The following is a 20,135-nucleotide window of genomic DNA, read 5'->3' on the forward strand; positions in this document are numbered from 1 at the left end:
CACAGCTGACAGCAATCTGTTCCAATGCTAAGGAAACTGGCTGTGTTGGATCTGTTAGGAGACCTCACTCTTTATTCTCCTACGGGATTTTCAAAGTAATTATAATTATATGAAATTTCCCTCAACTTTAGAAATTAATCCCCAAATAATCTCCTGCTCCTGCTTGATCACCTTGGGAGCCATGATTTAGCCCCAGCAAAACATCCTGTCCCAGTAATTTAATGTTATTAATTTAGAACAAAGAACCATAAGGTAAAGATCAAAACAGCTTAATAGTCAAATAGTTATTACAACATCTATGTATGTGTATTATTGCAAAGTCATTTGCATTTAGTGATAATATAAAAATGATGTCCCTGATTCATTTTTGTTTGTATGTTCAAGACAGAGAAAGTAGAGAAGGTGGCCTTTAAATTAGTTCAGAACACTCTGGGAGGGTGGGAAGATATGATGCAGTTTAGAATTATTTGCTTCCAAATTTTCTAAATTATTATTTTTTTTTTTTGAAACAGAGTCTTGCTCTGTCACCCAGGCTGAAGTGCCGTGGTGTGATCATGGCTTACTGCAGCCTCGACCTCCCAGGCACAAGCAATCCTCACAAGTAGCTGGGGTTACAGTCACACACCAGCATGCCTGGCTAATTTTTTTTTTTTTTTTTTTTTTTTTTTTTGTAGAAATGCAGTTTCACCATATTGCCCAGGCTGGTCTCAAACTCCTGGGGTCAAGTGATTCACCTGCCTCGGCCTTCCAAAGTGCTGGGATTATGGGCATGAGCCATTATGCCCAGCCTAATTTTTATTATTGAAGATGTTACTTCTTTTTGTTTTTCCTAAGACTTGGCAGTGGTTTCAGGCATACTTTTTAGTACCTCCTTAAAGAAAGAATCCATTATCCAAAAGGGTGGCTTGGAATAGTAGGAAATGAGTGTGCTCTAACCTTTACCTTCACCTTCATAGGAGAGTGTGGTGAATTGAAAATCACTCTACAAATGTCTTTCTGAAGGACTTTCCCAATTAGTGGGACGTAGTTTATAACAATACATTGGTTCCCTCAGGATCAGCGGTTAATCTGTCTTTTTATTGAAGCAGGAAACAACCAGGACAAGATGAGCTCATAAAGTATAGAGCACTATCTCTAGAGGAAAAATTAGGAGAGACCAACAGAACCATCTAAGATCATCTAAGAACGTAAGATGTAGTAGGTTATTATCGTGCATTATTCCACATAATTTACTACTTAGCTAAGAATCCAAGCAGGAACTACAAGCTATTATGAGAAAAGCAAGCTAAATAGTTTGGGATGAATAACCTCATATCCCATGCATTCACCTCCCATTAAGAGAATTGAGCTTCCTACTTAAGTGGATGTCCTTAAGTACCACTGGTTACTTACCCATTCTTGCTTAATTCCTCTATCTTAGCTTCCTAGGAATTTTAACCTTGGAAGTCTCTAAGATATAGAACCTTGTTTTTTATTTTTGCCTTTTTTTCTAGTAAATAGCATTTATTAAACATTAATATTAGAGTATTATATTTGATACTCAGATGTGTCACCAGTTAGCTGAATTACTTTAAGAGGCAACACACTTAATCTCTGTGACCTCTTTTTCCCTATCCATAAAGTGTAAGATTTGAACTTACACTCTCTGAGTAAATCATGTCTGGTTTCCCTTTCGGTTCTGAGATTCTGTGAGTCTATATATCTGATAAAATAATTCAGCATGGTTATACATCTCTGCTTAAGCACAGGAAAGCAATTTCTCAAAGGCAAGCTCAGACCCTTGTGAAGCAGTCATTCAGTTTCATCTTCCTTAAAATTAGATTCTGATTGAATGCTATTTTCAAGTCTCATCCAGTATCTGGAAATACTCATTTCTTTCATTATCAGACTACTCTTTGGAAGTCTTACCACCCAACAACCAGCACTGCAATATTGTCCTATGTTGTGATGGCCTCTAAGGCATTATCAGACTTGGCTATTTTACATTTCTTTTTAAAAATTATTATTTCAACTTTTCCACTGTAAATGTCCTCAACATTACAAAATCTTCTTGTACATGCATATGACATTATAATGGAATAGTGACATAATGAAATATCCCTCTCAGTTTTACCTCATACCTATCTAGTGAATGAAGTTTCATCTCCATATCTTGAAAACCCTTACACTAAAATTATTTTTATTGCAAGAGAACAACCACTATGAAAAATCTTTTTAACAGGGATGTCTTGGGGTTCAGTTCTCTGTAAATACAGGACATTAGTAGCTAAAGGCCAGGTATTTGCCTGTGTACCTTTGAGAGAGAGTTAACCTGGCGCCCAACCCAATGAAAGAAAGAATATTTACTTTGGAATAATAAAACTAAAATAAGAATAAATGAAACCACCTGAAAAGAACAGCCATTAGGACTTTTGCATGATAATGTTGTACAGAATAACTGAATGTACATTGGAAGAATAATTTCATGATCAACACAAAAATGACCTCACTGTCTTTTCTACAAACCTAGGATCCCGTCGAACTGACTTCAAGCCCAAAACTCAGAAAAAAAATAAGGTTGTCTTGGGTCTGGTCAAGGAGTGCATTGTTACTAAAAGTCATGGAAGGACCCTGAAACATTATCAACTTCTTTACGGTCCCATGGCCTCTAATTTAAGAATTTCCTTTTACCCAGACCATGGCATTTATCTTACTAAAATTTCTTTGCTTCGCTTATGATTTTATTCTGTATCTAGCTAGTTCAGACCCTTCTGAGAACATGTTTTGCACAATAACATACCAAATTTCAATTCTAATTTCATTTTTTTAACTATTTTACTCTTTTAATTTTCCCATGTTTTTCCTGCTTTCTTCTAGTCCTGTCTTATTACTTGGAGAAATTTTATGTGCTTCAGTTTCTTTCATTAAAGAAATTTCACACTCATAACTGTAAAATACATTTCTTAAAAATAAAATATTCATGTACTGTATTTTTTGGAATATACCAATAGAATAATAATAACTAAGCATTTAGTGATTTTTTCCTATGCTCTAAATAGAGTGCTAAGTTCTTTACCTAAGTTATCTCAGTTGTAGACTACTTAGAGTTTCTTACTGGTATAAATGTTGATCACTAGTGCTAATCTATTGAGTATTAAGTACCTAGATTTTACTTCTCTTAGACAAAGGAACTCAGTGAGCACTTCGTTGAAAACTGATGATGGTCCTGTAAGGCACTATCCTATGATCAAATAATTGTGCAGGATTGAAAAATACAAATGAATCCCAAACCTTCTATTTGACAAATTTGGCATGTGGAAATGTGCAATATTTATATTGAAATATAAATGCAATATTTATATTGAAATGTAAATCTATAGTTCATATAGCTTATATAAACTAAATATATGTAAAATATATATAAATATATTTTGCTTCCTTTCTGCCTTTCCTTCAAATTCAATCCTCTTACCTGACTATTTTAGTTTTTTGATTCACGACAGTTCCCATCTGTTTTTTAAGCAGTGGGATTCCATTTCTGTGGTCTTCGGCTCTGAGTTAACTTGCCTATCTATTCTTCTCCTCCCCTCTCTCCTTTTTACTTTTATTCTAGTCACAGAATAAGTCTATCCAGCTGGCTTTTCCAGCCAGGATATATGATTTTGATATTCTGAGTTCATTTTCTGTACAGTTCTTAACTCTCTGAGTACTGATTTTGTTTTTTCATTTTATGTAGTAAAATATTAGCAGAAGCATCAATTTTTATTGCAATAAACGTTTTAACTGTCAAATGCTTTTATGATGATGCATGTCAGAGACAGATTTTATATATAGCCTAATGAATTGAAATGAATTAATTCTTAGGAGGTTTCATATCTTGTGGCCCAAGCACTGTATTACAACAGAAGGGCAAAGTCAGAGCACACTGCAAATCATCAGGGAAATATGCAGAACTAGCTGAAGTTTCTGAGTTCACAGAAGTAAGATCAGCATAGAGGTTATGGAAATAATAATGCATCACTGTGGCAAGGATCGTGTTGGAGGTCATAATCTTCACACCAAACACTGAGGCTGAAATATGCTGCTTATCAAAACTGCCACCTGCTATAGGAGCAGTTGTTGATCCAGGACCCCTGTTGGCCTCCAGACCACCTTGTTTGAGGGCATTCAAGTTGCTCCCACTGGGACTTCTCACTGTGTATATGTGCAAGCATATGGGCTCTTCAGGTCAAACTGTGGAAAGCTGTACTGGAAGAAATTTAAAGTCTCTACAATAATAAAATTCTATTTTGAAATAATATATGAATGTCAGTAGACTTCAGCAATGCCTAAAGTGTATGAAAACCTAAATTATGAACTACACTTCTTAAAAAATAAAAAAGTCTTTTGTTTGGTGCAGCATGGAGCAAACTATTTTAGTTCAGCAACTTTTCTGGGTTTTTCAACAATACAGATAATGCATAGAGAGTATTAACAACTTTCTGGTATCTAGTATGTCTGCAGGAAAGTCAATATATTGGTCAGTTTGATGAGTCAAGAAATATCATAGACTGCATGAAATGATAGTTTTGTTTTTGCTGTTATGATACATTGGCAATTAAAGGAATTACTGGATATGAAAGTACTTAGTAAATCATAAAGAACCATACAGATGAAACATAACTTGTGTTTTAAAATATTTGGTTATAATCATTTCTAACTTACTAATTGGAAATCCATTTTCTACATTATCATATTTAAGATATGTGTTTCTATGTGTGTTTTCAGATAATAACAAGGACTGTTCTGGTGTGTCCTTACACCTCACACGTCTGCCGTAAGTACTTCCATTTTTCCTAGAGGAGCAGCAACTTTAACATCTTTGCGAACTTAGAGTGGGAAGTTTACTGTATTAATTATCTGTGGGTAAAAATTAACCTAAACTGGGTTAAAACAACAAATATGTATTGTCTCATTTTCCTGTATGTCAGTAATTGGGCACACTTAGCTGGATCCTCAGGCATGTGTTCTCACACAGAGGCTGTAGTCAGAATCTTGGCTGGGGCTTCAGTCAGCTTAAGGCTTGACTGGGGAGGAGCCACTTCCAACATCACTCACATGGTTGTCGGCAGGCTTCAGTTCTTTGCTGAGTGTTGGCTGGAGATTGCACTCATATCCTTGCCAAGTGGGCTATAAACAGGGCAGCTCATGATATGGCACATGGCCTCCATCATAGAAAGTAAGCAAAAAAAGGAAGAGGGGGCATGCATGCAAGATGGAAGCCAGAGTCTTTCAGTAACCTAATGTTCAAAATGGCATACCATCACTTTTGCCATATTCTATTTGTTAAAGATAAGTTACTGAGTAACTCAGGAATGGAAAACCAAACATTGTATGTTCTCACTCATAAGTGGGAACTAAGCTGTGAGAATGCAAAGGCATAAGAATGATACAGTGGACTTTGAGGACTTCCCAGGGTAAAGGATGGGAAGGAGGTGAGGGATAAAAGGCTACTAATTGAGTTCAGTGTATACTGCTTGGGTGATGGGTGCACCAAAATCTCAGAAATCACCACTAAAGAACTTAGGTAACCAAATACCACCTGTTCCCCAAAAATCTATGGAAATAAAAAAAATGTTAAAAATGTTGAAAAAGATGTTACTACACTTCTTTTAGCCCACATTAAAGGGCAGGGGATTCGACCAGGGCATGAATGTCACAGCTAGGAATCATGAGAGCTGATTAGTCAGGGTTCTCCAAAGAAACCTGAACCAATAGAATAGAGAGAAAGAGAAAGAGTTGTTGTAAGGGATTGGCTGACACTATTGTGGGGACTGATTAAGTCCTAAATCCATTGAGCCAATTGGAAATTCAAGGAAGGGTTGATGTTGCATTCTTGAGTCCAAAGGCAATTCACAGGCAGAATCCTTTCCTTTTGAGGGGACCTTAGTCTTTTCTCTTCAGACTTTCAATGGACTGGATGAAGCCCACCCACACTATGGAAAATAATCTGCTTTACTCAAAGTTTAATTTAAAGGTTAATCACATTTAAAAATCACCTACCCAGCAACACCTAGACTGGTGTTTGACCAAACAACCGGGCACCTGGCCAAGTCAACACGTAAAGTTAGCTATCACAGGAACCATTTAGAGTCTGCCTTCACATGAAAAAGTATTTTTTAAGGAAGAAAAATTTTTCCTCTTTTTCTACTTCAATTTTCAAAAGCATCACATTTTATAAACCAAAGTATTGAGGTATATGCTGTTTTTCCAAAACAGTCATTTTGACTTTTTCAGGTATTTTAGAAAAATGTTATTTTTTTCTGCAGACAGCCTTTAATTGCTGGCATGTACCTTATGATGTCTGTTGATACTGTTATCCCAGCAGGAGAAAAAGGTGAGTAATGATTTTTTAATATTTACCATTACCTCATTACCTAATCTGTAGAAATGGATTTATACTGTATTTTTTATAAACTTTAAAAATAATCAATATTTTTATGTCTTGGAAAAATGAACCAATACTTTATTGTCCTTGGATTTAAAATATTTTTGTATTATTCCAAGCCAGTGGTTTATTACTTTTCCATTCTTTATTGAGATGCTAGGAATTGAGGCCCTTGTGTAGGTGTGTATTATATAAATTAAAGAATAAATCTTGAGTATTTAAAAATAAATCATCCATTCTTGAGATGCAGAGGACACACTGCATAATGAGCAGTGACATAAACTTCTACATAGAAAGATTTAAAAATTAAACGACTAGCAAATCCAGCACCAACTTAGTCTTTAAACTTGGATATAGTTGGCTTACTTCTCTACTTGCAAAATGGGGATGATAATAGCTGATTCTCCCAAGCTTACTAGAAGCGACGAGAATAAGTATATTATTATTTATCAATATATTTTATGATCCTCTGATGAAAGTGCCATATGAAATATTGTTCATTTGTTTTCACTGGGAATCTCTTAAAGTTAATGACCAGTATGGTCTCTTTGTTACCATTTTTTCATCTATTATAAAATGAATATTTATTGAATAGCTACTGTGTTAGACTATAAGGAAGGAACAGTATGAAATGGCCTCTTCTCAACAGGAACTGTCAATGTAGTGATGTTAGGTGTCTGCATTCAATTTTTCAAAAATTCTTTCATTCCAAAAATAAAAACCAATTTTTAAGCTTTCTCAACTGGATAAATTTCAAGCTAAAGGTAACAAATTAAGCCCATGTTTTCACTAACAGAGTATTTTGATTTGGTTCTAGTCATTCTGTTTATGAATAAAATAAAAATATAAGGCAAGGGGTTCTTAATTCATGTAAGTAAAGTGGCTGGCACAGAATAAGTGCTTAATATCTGTGTATTTAAGTCATAAGAAAACCTCAGTCCCTAGCATCTTGTGAATACCCTATGCATAATTTTAGATAAGAATAATGTCATTTTCCAGTTGAATAGTGACTTTCGTCTGTGTTTTCATTTCCCACAGTGGTGAATTCTGACATTTCATGCCATTATAAAAATTATCCAATGCATGTCTTTGCCTATAGAGTTCACACTCACCATTTAGGTAAGAACTTTACATGTTAAATTATAAATATTTACCATTGTGCTTCCTGGTGCCATAAATTAAAATGCAAATTGTGTTTGACCTTAAGTCTGTTCCAATGAAAGTGATTTCATATAAGACCCTGAAATATTTTATGCTGTTTTATCATATTTTTTTTTAAGATACTCAGTCTTTGCAGCTCTGAAAATACTCAGATTTCTACTTTAAAGTAGGAAAGTAAATATGCCTTTTGTTTTTCTAATACCTTATTATATTAAATGATTAAAATTTGTGTTTATTACAGGTAAGGTAGTAAGTGGATACAGAGTAAGAAATGGACAGTGGACACTGATTGGACGGCAGAGCCCTCAGCTGCCACAGGTGGGTAAAATCTAGTTTAATTTTGAGAGAAAAAAATACTAACCAGCAGCAAGTAATTTTTAAAAATTATTATGCAACTCTTGTGAATTTCTCTAAAAATCTCTAAATCTGCCTTAACTGTATAACTGAGCTGTATAACCTCCTTTTTGCAACTTCCAATTTGTTGCTTTCTTTGTCAGTTTTCTCAATATGGTCAAACCATGTTGGTGGCCTTTCACATCCCATCATTTATTCAAAGACAGTATTTCAGACAGCTCTTCTATTATCACATTTATTCTGATTTTTATGGGATGCATTTGCTAATAGTATTTTTTTGTTTATTTCAAAGTTTGGTGCTTTTGTCATAAAGTAGAAGTTATTAATTAAAGTTGAACTGTTTTTATCCGATGATTAAAGGTGAACTGTTTTTATACAGTGATTATTTGTGTGTGTGTGTGTGTGTGTGTGTGTGTGTGTGTGTGTGTGTCTGTCTATTTCACTGTCTGTCTTCATCCTCTCTACCCAGAGTGTACCAAGCTTCACATTATTAAAGCATGGGGTTCTGTGATATATCAATAGAATTAAGGTCAAAAATCCTCTGATCAGTTGAATGGATGCTGAAAAAGCATTTGATAAAATTCAACATCCCTTCATGATTAAACCCTCAAAAAAGGGGTAAAGGAGGAACATACCTCAACACAATCAAACATGTAGTTCTGGATTTTATTGGTAATATTAATGATTCATTGTGTTTGTCTTTTTGGCAGGCTTTCTACCCTGTGGAGCACCCAGTTGATGTAAGTTTTGGTGACCTACTGGCTGCAAGATGTGTATTCACTGGTGAAGGAAGGACAGAAGCCACACACATTGGGTATGATTCTGTACATTCCACTATTTAAAGATATTTTATTGGGATAAGGCATGATTACAGGTGACAGCTATCTTTGTGAATAAATTGTACATTTTTTGTCCTGTCATGGACAATTACAACAAACTGTGGCATTTTATAATTTCAGAGCTGATTGATTCGGATAAACCCCAGAACATGTGCTCATTTTTTTGTGCTACTCTTTTTCTTACTTCCTCAAAACCTTCGGTATCATACCTCTAAATATTACAGTTATCAAAGACTTCATATTACTTTCTGAGGCTCATCTTAATTAAGAAAATATAATGATAATGAAAATTTTTTTTCTCAAGTGCCTTTTTGCCCTGTGTTCACGGGGTCTACATTTGGTGATTCCCATTAAATACTCAGAACCATGATGTTAAAACTCTCGAGAATTTAATAATTTCCAGTTGTTTAGTCCACTAAATAAGGATAATAATATGCAACACTTTATCAAAAAAGAATGTTGAGCCTTTTAAATAATTTTTTAAATACTGAGCCTCCTTGAAATAATTATATTCTATAACACTACATAAAATTTTCAAAGCACTATGAACTCTTTCAAAAAAAACTTACCTAAATGAAAAATGAAAGGTAGTTTCTTTTCATGCTTTTTGATAGAAAAGAATCAAGGAGACTTCTTTTTATGTTAAACAACTTTTAAATATTTACTGATGCCATCTGGAAGCTAGAGTTTTAAACCATTTATGTCTTAATCAAAGAGAAGTTACAGAAAGTAAGCATCTGAAAATATGCTTTAGATGCCCTAAAGATGATTCTTGCGATAGCAACACTAACTGTTGGCTGTATGGAGAAAGGGAAAAGGTACTAAGGCAGGTTTAAAAAGGAAAGCAGGAGCATTTGATATGGTGTAAAAGAATTTTTATGTCACTCTAAATGGCTTTTTTATATAAGTAAGCATAAACTTTAAGGCTAAGGATAAAACAAATAAACCTTTATCAATTTCTGTTACAGAAATAGTTTCCAACAGCTTTGCTTTTGGATAAATTTGCTAAATTTGGGAAAGAGACTTCAGGAAAGCAATATTATTATTGAGTTATGGGAAACGATGATGGTAAGAAAAAGACTGACAAAGGAGGCATAACTAGATTTGAAAGAAAGAGCATAACGAGTCCCTTCTTAACAATCTTTACATGAGGTAACATGATTCAGAGGGTATCCATCAGTTGTTCATTTTATGTCAGTGCAGAGCCATAGGTAGTTTACTTAAATGCCCCAGGTTATGTTATTAACCTTTGTAAGTATGTAAATAGAGCAGTAAAAAAATCCCTTTCAACACATTACTTGCATTGACTTACAAGTTTTAAGTGTGGAAAAAAACAGAATTTTTTGCCTAGAGGGCTCTTTACAGTTTGCGGCGGGGAGGTTTGTTACTTTGGCCAAATTCTATCCTTTTGAGTTCTGTCTGTGAGGTAATATCTGCCATAGAAATTAATGACTTGTTCTAGTACTAGGATGGGAGGCCAAAGTGATCTCTGGAGGCCTCTTTCAGTTCCATGAGTCTAGAATAATTCTTGTCTTTCTTAAAATGTGCATTTTGCTTTAAAAGAATACCCTAAAATGACTACACTAATTTATCCTTTCACAAATCTCATGTGGGCTAAAGGAAACACCATTTTGTGATAAAAATGAAATAGAAAGGAATTATAGGAAATTAACTTATTGGGTGAGTCCATATTCTGAATATTTAATTTCTACTACAGAGGCAATTTTTTTACCAGTGGAATGACAAACAAGTAAGACAAGTTTTAATACATTTAAGTATGAATAAAAGTTTTCATAATAATGGATAATGTTCTCATAGCAGTTAATATGCTTTTTATTTTTAGACAAATAACAACAGCAATGTGTCTCTGTTTTATAAAATAATAGGCACAACCTCCATAGATGATTACAGGATCACAGTTGAGAATGTGACCAGTGAAATAAACTAGTAATTTATGATGTCGGTTAAATTAAATGATACTCTGTAAATCCATATATCTCCTCTCCCTCTTCTCTTTTCCCACCTACCTCCAACCCACACATACAAACACACATTCCCACAGGACACAGATTTGAGCCCCGAGCCTGAAGCACACATAGGTATAAATCACACTTAACTAAGGATAGGCTGGGGCCAGTAGGTGCCTCCTCCGTGTACTGGGAGAACTCTCAGCTTCAAGTTTTAAACCTTTCTGTTCTATGGTTACATAGAAACTAGGTTTTACAGAAAAACCGTTGACAGTAGCCTACTAGGAAGATTTACAGTTGAGTGATTCTTCTACCAAAACCAAGCTTAACTGTATTAAGCTAGAAATTTTGGAACTGGAGAAAACTTTGCTTGGGTAGAACAATCATGGGTAACTAATGAACAGCACTTAAAAGTAGAGGCTGATTTTTCCATAACAGGGATTCATCTTAAAATACCACAATGTAAAAACAGGAGATGGATTTAACCACCTGAGTGTCCATAAATGGATGAATGCATAAAGAAATGTGTTTCACATGTACATGATGGAATACTATTTAGCCTTTACAAGGTGGGGGTGGGGGGGAAATCCTGTCATTTGTGACAAGGTGGATGAATCTGAAGGATGTATTAAGTGAAATAAGCCAGGCACAGATATATTAATACAAATACCACATGATCTCACTTATATATGGAGTCTAAAAAAGTTGAACTCATAGAAATAGAGAATAGAATGATGGTTACTGAAGGGTGGGAAAGGAGGTAATAGGAGTTGTTGATCAGAGGACATAAAGTTTCAGATGGACAGGAGGAATAGATTTTGAGATCTATTGCACAGAAGAATGACTATAGTCAATATAATGCACTATATATTTCAAAATAATTAAGAGAGGAATGTCAAATATTTCATGATTAAAAAAATGATAGGGCCGAGTACAATGGCTCATGCCTGTAATCTCAGCACTTTGGGAGGCCAAGGCGGGCAGATTGCCTGAGGTCAGGAGTTCAATACCAGCTTGGCCAACATGGTGAAACCCCATCTCTACAAAAATACAAAAATTAGTTGGGCATGATGGCGGATGCCCATAATCCCAGCTACTTGGGAGGCTGAGGCTGGAGAATCGCTTGAACCTGGAAGGAAGAGATTGCAGTGAGCCAAGATCATGCCATTGCGCTTCAGACTGGGCTATAGAGTAAATAACGGGAGCAATGTTTCCCTGTCTCCATCTCAAAATTTAAAAAAATTTAAAAAAAGATAGGTAAGCAAAGTGATGGATTTGTTAGTTTGATTTAATAGTACCACACTGTATCCATATATTAAAAAATCACATTGTACCTTATATTACAAAATTATTTTTTATTTCAATAGTTTTTGGGGAACAGGTGGTTTTTTGTTACATGGATAAGTTCTTTAGGGATTTCTGTGATTTTAGTGCACCTGTCACCCAAGCAATGTACACTGTACCCAATATGTAGGTTTTTTTATCCTTAACCCCCTCCCACTCTTCCCCCCTGAGTCCCCAAAGTCCATTATATCATTCTTATGCCTTTGCCTCCGTGTGGCTTAGCTCGTATTTATAAATGAGAACATATGATTAAGTGCTTACCATTATTTGTCAATCAAAAGTAATATTAATAATAAAAACTACTTTAAAAGTAGGTATATTTAATATGAGATATATTAATAAATATACTTAATGGTAAAATGTTTTACCCATATATTATATTTATTTTTAAATAGTAAATATGAATAATATAGCCTAAATAAAGTTGCACCAAAGTATTATATATACTGACAACATAGTACTACTAATTGTTCTATGAAGAAGCAATATTTTGTGCTTGACTGCATTACATATTTTATATTCAGGATGATACTTCTCTAAATTCGTTTCAAATGTTTAGTCAAGTTTAAATAAAAACAGAATTTAATTAAGTCAGCCAATTAAGCTCATTAAGTCAGCTAATCAGGCTAAAAGTTTATATGCTAAAATTTAATATTAATTATTGGGACTAGGTAGACAATATTTACCAATTTGGTCAGTTTTGTTGGTCATACCTTTCATTTGGAATGGGTCATTTCATTAAAATATGAATGTTCATGGATACCAACATAGCACTTTAATCTGCATTTTTATATATATTACATGCAAAGATAAAGTTACATGATAAATAACTTCTTAATGTATACATTTAAAGGCACCATGAAACTTTTTAAGAAATGATTAACAGTTTTGTAAAATGACTTCTTTGAAGTTTTTATATTTCTTTCTAAAATTACTATTACCGATTTTGCCTATTTTCTTTTTTTAATATATCATATTTTATTTTTAATTGACAAATAATAGTTGTACATATTTATGGGATGCATAGTGATGTTTTGATGTATATAGCAATCAGATCAGGGTAATCTGAATCTCAAACATTTATTATTTCTTCACATTGGGACTGTTCAATATCCTCCTTTGAACTATTTGGAACTATATAACATATTATTGTTAACTATAGCTGTCTTACAATGACATAGAACACTAGAATTTATTCCTCCTCTCTAGCTAAAATTTTGTATTTTTAGATGGTCAAAGTTAAAAAATAAAAAGAAATATTTTTCCTTCTTACATTTGATTGTGTGATATATATATGTATATATAGGTGTGTGTGTATATATATATATACACGCAATCTTGCATGTGTATATATATATATATATGCAAGATTCAAACTACTATAAACCTAGGGAATTAATAACAAAATAACAAAATAACGCTTTAAATATGACATACCAATGGAAAAAAACAAATCATTGTCACTCCTTTTGAAATCTCTATACAAAGTGTTTTAATTTCTATACCATCTTATTTTCTTGTCTATTAAATGAAAAGTGATGAAAATACTGTCAGTTCTCATTATTCATGGATCTAATATTTGCTAACACTTCTTCTTGTTTCAGTTTTCATACCATAAACAAGTGTCCTTTTTACAGACTGTCTTAGTGCCACAATTTTTGCATTTCTGTGCTTCTTATTGGTGATTTTGCTGTTTGAAATGGCCGCAAGCATAGTGGTAACTCTAATGTTTTTAATGTTCTTAAGAGCAGGAAGGCTGAGAACTGCCTTAGAGAAAAACACTATATATTAAATAAGGTGTATTTAAAAAGAAACACATATAAGAAAAAGTAATTGATTGGTTGATGAATATGTTGTTACCTAAAGGGGATAGAAACCTAAACCTGAATTTCACCTAGGAGTGATGGTTCAGTGTGTTGAGTGGCTAGGGCTTCCGTAACAAAATATAGGCTTGGTGGCTTAAACAACAGAAATTTAATTTCTCACAGTTCTAAAGGCTTCAAGACCAAGGTTCCATGTTAGTCATTTTCTAGTGAACGTGCCCTTCCTGGCTTGCTGACAGCCACCTTCTCACTATGTCCTCACATGGCCTTTCCTTAGAGTGCACGAGGGGTGGTGGGCAGGTGACATTCTCTGGCGTCACTTCTTTTTTTTTTGGATGTAACATAATTTATTTTTAACAAACTGAATCTGCGTTAATTTTATTATTTTCTACGTTATTTTTTTTTCTTTTTTTTTTAATTGTACTTTAAGTTTTAGGGTACATGTGCACATTGTGCAGGTTAGTTACATATGTATACATGTGCCATGCTGGTGCGCTGCACCCACTAACTCTTCATCTAGCATTAGGTATATCTCCCAATGCTATCCCTCCCCCCTCCCCCCTCCCCACCACAGTCCCCAGAGTGTGATATTCCCCTTCCTGTGTCCATGTGATCTCATTGTTCAATTCCCACCTATGAGTGAGAATATGCAGTGTTTGGTTTTTTGTTCTTGCGATAGTTTACTGAGAATGATGGTTTCCAGTTTCATCCATGTCCCTACAAAGGACATGAACTCATCATTTTTTATGGCTGCATAGTATTCCATGGTGTATATGTGCCACATTTTCTTAATCCAGTCTATCATTGTTGGACATTTGGGTTGGTTCCAAGTCTTTGCTATTGTGAATAATGCCGCAATAAACATACGTGTGCATGTGTCTTTATAGCAGCATGATTTATAGTCATTTGGGTATAGCCAAAAGAACAAAGCTGGAGGCATCACACTACCTGACTTCAAACTATACTACAAGGCTACAGTAACCAAAACAGCATGGTACTGGTACCAAAACAGAGATATAGATCAATGGAACAGAACAGAGCCCTCAGAAATAACACCACTTACCTACAACTATCTGATCTTTGACAAACCTGAGAAAAACAAGCAATGGGGAAAGGATTCCCTATTTAATAAATGGTGCTGGGAAAACTGGCTAGCCATATGTAGAAAGCTGAAACTGGATCCCTTCCTTACACCTTATACAAAAATCAATTCAAGATGGATTAAAGATTTAAACGTTAGACCTAAAACCATAAAAACCCTAGAAGAAAACCTAGGCATTACCATTCAGGACATAGGCACGGGCAAGGACTTCATGTCCAAAACACCAAAAGCAATGGCAACAAAAGCCAAAATTGACAAATGGGATCTAATTAAACTAAAGAGCTTCTGCACAGCAAAAGAAACTACCATCAGAGTGAACAGGCAACCTACAACATGGGAGAAAATTTTCGCAACCTACTCATCTGACAAAGGGCTAATATCCAGAATCTACAATGAACTCCAACAAATTTACAAGAAAAAAACAAACAACCCCATCAAAAAGTGGGCGAAGGACATGAACAGACACTTCTCAAAAGAAGACATTTATGCAGCCAAAAGACACATGAAAAAATGCTCATCATCACTGGCCATCAGAGAAATGCAAATCAAAACCACTATGAGATATCATCTCACACCAGTTAGAATGGCAATCATTAAAAAGTCAGGAAACAACAGGTGCTGGAGAGGATGTGGAGAAATAGGAACACTTTTACACTGTTGGTGGGACTGTAAACTAGTTCAACCATTGTGGAAGTCAGTGTGGCGATTCCTCAGGGATCTAGAGCTAGAAATACCATTTGACCCAGCCATCCCATTACTGGGTATATACCCAAATGATTTTGCCTATTTTCAAGCCTAACATTTGTTGAATATAAACGGGGTAGAGGTGAAGAATTCTTGAGCTAGTGGAGTGTTTGCGGTATAGACATGGAATACAATGATATTTGGAATTTTTTAAGTCATACATTTCAGATTACTTGGTGCTTTATTAAATCTGTATTACATATCTTTCTAATATAATATATTTTAATAAAAGCGCTCATGGAACCTAGGTAAATAGATTAGACAGATGGATAAACAGATATGGATATAAATAAGTATTTTCAGAAATCCCACAGATCAATTGAGTACAAAAATTTGATCTGACTCATTATTCAGTAGTATAATATACTAGGGCAAACATGCTATGTCATATGAAGTTGTAAACATTTATTAAGCAGGATTATTAATTCTTCCTTCATTCAACACATATTTATCAAGGGCTTCCAATTTTCAGGCTCACACATTATGTCAGACCTAAAGCTATTTATATTAAGTATGCCAGTAAAAAACAGGAAGTTATCACATAAGCACTTTATTATTCAAGAAGATGAAATAAATGCACTACTGTAATTTTGGAATGTAAGTAATGCCAGCAGTCATCATTTTAAGGAATCACACTGGCATTGGAGAATGTTTAAAGGGCCATTCAGTGGACATAATCTCCCTTCCTACTTTCTCATGTTCATAAATCACTCAGATTAGCAGAGTTGAATTGCATATGTTGATCTCTGTGGAAATTAAGGGTACATGTGTCAAAATACTCCCTTAGGAATACAGAAAGCAATTTGTTTTAAAATGAGATTTTTTGTTTTTGAATGAAAGGTGAATGATTGTAAAATAAAATAAGCAAACTGTGATGCTGATACTAAGGATGATTTGACTCCTAACATTTTTAGCATATGATAGTTTCTCTGTCACATAGGAGCTCAGAGTTACCTTGACTACAAGTCTAATTATAGATGGAAAGGAATAAAGTATGACTCTTTTTGTTCAGCTCTTTTAATGAAATTTTCCTTGTGATAGCAAAGATTCCTAAATTATTTGATAAAATTCAATTTTGAATCATAGAATTGGTACCCCAAATGAACTGTATTGGTGAGCTGATTAATATGTCTCAGAAAATCACGTGTGTAAAGGCAAACACATTTATATGTGTATCAAATTAACACATAATGTATGTGTAATTGAATTAGTGTATTGTGTGTGTATGTACATGTGCGTGTGTGTACACACATACATATATGTATACTCTTACACATATATGCATAATTTTTCTCAAAAGTTAATTCAGTACATGGTAAGATAATTCACTTTTGAGGAAATAACCTGCAACCTTAGCTTATGTTTTTATTTTTTATTTTCTCAAATATGCTATTTAAAATAATAAAGTGTGATCATAAGTTGTAGAGGACAAAGTTACATTATTTAGAAAGTTACTGATTTTCCTTTATTTGCTATACTTAAGTACATGTGTTTTTCAAACACGTAACCTTGTACCTTGGTACACGCTATTTCTAATATAGTAATTGCTGCCTTTGTCTCCAATATTAGTATATAATTATTCTAAACTTATGCCACCTTTTTATTTCATATTCTTCTCCATAATTACGGTCTATAATTTTCTTTTGTTTTTTGTTACTTACTGCTTTTTGGTGATAATAATGAATTTAATTTAGTAAGAGTAAATTATTGTCCTGATTTAGCCGACATTGCACAATTTAATTCCTTGTTCTCAGATTAATTACCTTTCACTTGTTTGAAATGAAATTTTTACTTTTAGTACAATTTTTTTTCAAATGTATGTTAAAAACAAATCCTTCCAAATATACATGTAACACCAAAATTATCTTTGAGGAAATATATATTAACAAGATATTTTATATTAGTTATTTTGAAGCTTTGCAGTATTAGTTGCTTCTTAAATCTCTAATGGATTTTTCTGAAAGCTTGAACTATGTGTTTATCTGAATGGATGGACAGATGGACAGATAGAAGGATATAGATAGAATATACATAGATATTTACCTGTCTTTATACAGATAAGACATGTTATGAAACATTTCTAGCTACACATCTGTATGCATATCTATGTATATTCATTTGAATAGCTTTATATAGCTTTACTACATGCACACTACTCTATTGAAGAAATCCTTTTGATTGGTCATTCTTAAACAATACTAGCATTTTGTTTCTACCTACGTAAGAGCAAGTCTTACAGTACAGCTTTTCTTAAATTATGCCCTGGAACACACAGCAACACAAAGGAGCCCGGTCAGATTCATTTAGGGAATAGAACCTACTGTATCCACGCCCCCCACCCCACCATACAGTCATGAGCACATTGTGTATTAAAGGATCAGGCAGTACAACATTGTTTAACTTGTATAGCCCAACATTTTCATTTGTTCATATGGTAAGATTTTTGTTTGTTTGCTTTTTTTTTTTTTCTTTTCTTTTCTTTTTTTTGAGACGGAGTCTTAGTCTGTCACCTAGGCTGGAGTGCAGTGGCGTGAGATCTCAGCTCACTGCAACCTCTGCGCCTGTGTTCAAGCAATTCTCCTGCCTCAGCCTCTTGAGTAGTTGGGATTACAGGCACCTGCCACTGCGCCCAGCTAATTTTTGCATTTTTAGTAGAGACGAGGTTTCACCATCTTGGCCAGGCTGGTCTTGAACTCCTGACCTCATGATCCACCCACCTCGGCCTCCCAAAGTGCTGGGATTACAGGCGTGAGCCATCGTGCCTGGCAGGCCATATGGTAAGTTTTTCTCAACTCTTCTGTAAGCATTTCAAGGACCAAAGTTTTATGGTAATAATTGTGGAAATACTACTCTAGTAGGAAGAGTAAAAAAAGTTCTAGAATTCCCTCTCTAAGTATTTTATAAAAACATATAATAGCTCACAGAATAAACAATTTCCATTTATGCAACAGAGAACACACTGGCCCAAGGGACCAACAATATTTAGACCAGCAGTGATAGTTACTTCATTTTGTGTAGCTTTTTAGTAAGGAAAAAAATCAGGATACTGGCTTCTTACATATGCTGTTGTGGGTGGGTATACCTTCTCCAGTGAAAACATGGGTATTGGCATTCCCAAAAAGAGAAAATATGGAAGGACCCATCCATTGATGAGTTGCAAGTTTCATGAATTATTATATGAATTTAAAATGTTTTTCCTTTCATTAATTTGAGATGCTTAAATGATTATTTTGCCTTTCCTCTCTGCAAGATGATTAAAGGTTTTTAAAGCTAGAGCCACATCTTAAATTCCTTTTTCCTTTTTGCTCAGTTGATCTACATATACCTCCTTTTTTTTAAAAGCAGGAAAGAGAAGGATAATATGGCGGGAGGCTCCAGTTTATTATTTTTGCAACAGCCATTCCTTTTATAGCACATACTGACCAACTCCAAGGCTGTTAAAATGTAATTCTTAGGAATGGTGTTTTGACACCATGAAGACATGTGTAGTGAACAGATGTTTGTTTGGGTTTGCACTTCACTATTTGCTTATATTTCATGGGAGAGGCAATTACACTGACAGGTATCAGATTCAGAGAGTAAGAAGCCAAATGATTTCTAAAGCATAAACAGAGCTTCCCATGGCAGGGGCTTATTCCTGTGGTCTCTCAAGGGCTCTACATTTTCAAAGCTTAGAGAAATCAAATCCCTGTTTGAAAAATATTTTTATTTTTTTCCTTCCCTTGCTGATGTCATACTGTTGCTATGGAGAGAAAGTGAGTGCTGCATGACATTGCTGGAAAAATCAACACTGATGTATTTCTATACAGCAAATAACCTACCTCATAGCTTTTTTTTATTAGTGTAGGCTTGCTAAAAATTGTCAATACTAATACTAAAATGGACATGTTCCTTTGCCCAAACAACTTTGCTATATAAAAGTCTTGTGAAGGTGTACTTAAATGGTTCCTTCCTAATAATGCTAAAGAGAATGAAATATATAATAACCCATGTGAAGTAAGGAAGCAGAATACATATTTTGTAAACTATTAGATATTTTTTCTATCATTGGGAACTTTTTTCTTGGAAATATCCACTGTTTTAAAATCTGTTTTTAACATTGAGTCATTCAACTGTACAGCACTACTTCCGTCACATCTCAACCCTTAAAAAAGATTAGTGCTGATTTCATTTTGAGTCATTCCTGAGGCATTCTTTTCAACCCTGCTATAAAAGCCTAGGTGCCAAGTCAGACATCAGGGATACACTTTGAATGTCTTAGTGTGGACACATGATTCTAGATTCATCTGGCTGTAAGGAAGGAGGCAGTTAACCAAAAACAAGGTCCAGGACTTTTGATGTTAAGAGGAAAAGCCATTTTTAAAGACTTATAATAAATAATATATGAGAATTATA

General features: G+C 34.3%; 1 protein-coding gene across 16 annotated transcripts in view; it reads left to right on the top strand.

Moving 5' to 3' along the window:
* PAM (peptidylglycine alpha-amidating monooxygenase) overlaps positions 1–20,135 on the top strand; it is a 170,374-nt gene that overhangs the window by 79,863 nt on the left and 70,376 nt on the right. For all 16 annotated transcript variants that reach the window (XM_016953561.3, XM_054684497.2, XM_063811453.1 and 13 more), the window contains exons 7-11: positions 4,747–4,795; positions 6,288–6,355; positions 7,445–7,525; positions 7,809–7,885; positions 8,632–8,735. In XM_016953561.3, coding sequence (XP_016809050.3) covers positions 4,747–4,795; positions 6,288–6,355; positions 7,445–7,525; positions 7,809–7,885; positions 8,632–8,735 — 379 coding nt within the window. The remainder of the gene's footprint in view (positions 1–4,746; positions 4,796–6,287; positions 6,356–7,444; positions 7,526–7,808; positions 7,886–8,631; positions 8,736–20,135) is intronic.

Source organism: Pan troglodytes, chromosome 4, assembly GCF_028858775.2.
Source record: "Pan troglodytes isolate AG18354 chromosome 4, NHGRI_mPanTro3-v2.0_pri, whole genome shotgun sequence".
Classification (NCBI taxonomy): domain Eukaryota; kingdom Metazoa; phylum Chordata; class Mammalia; order Primates; family Hominidae; genus Pan; species Pan troglodytes.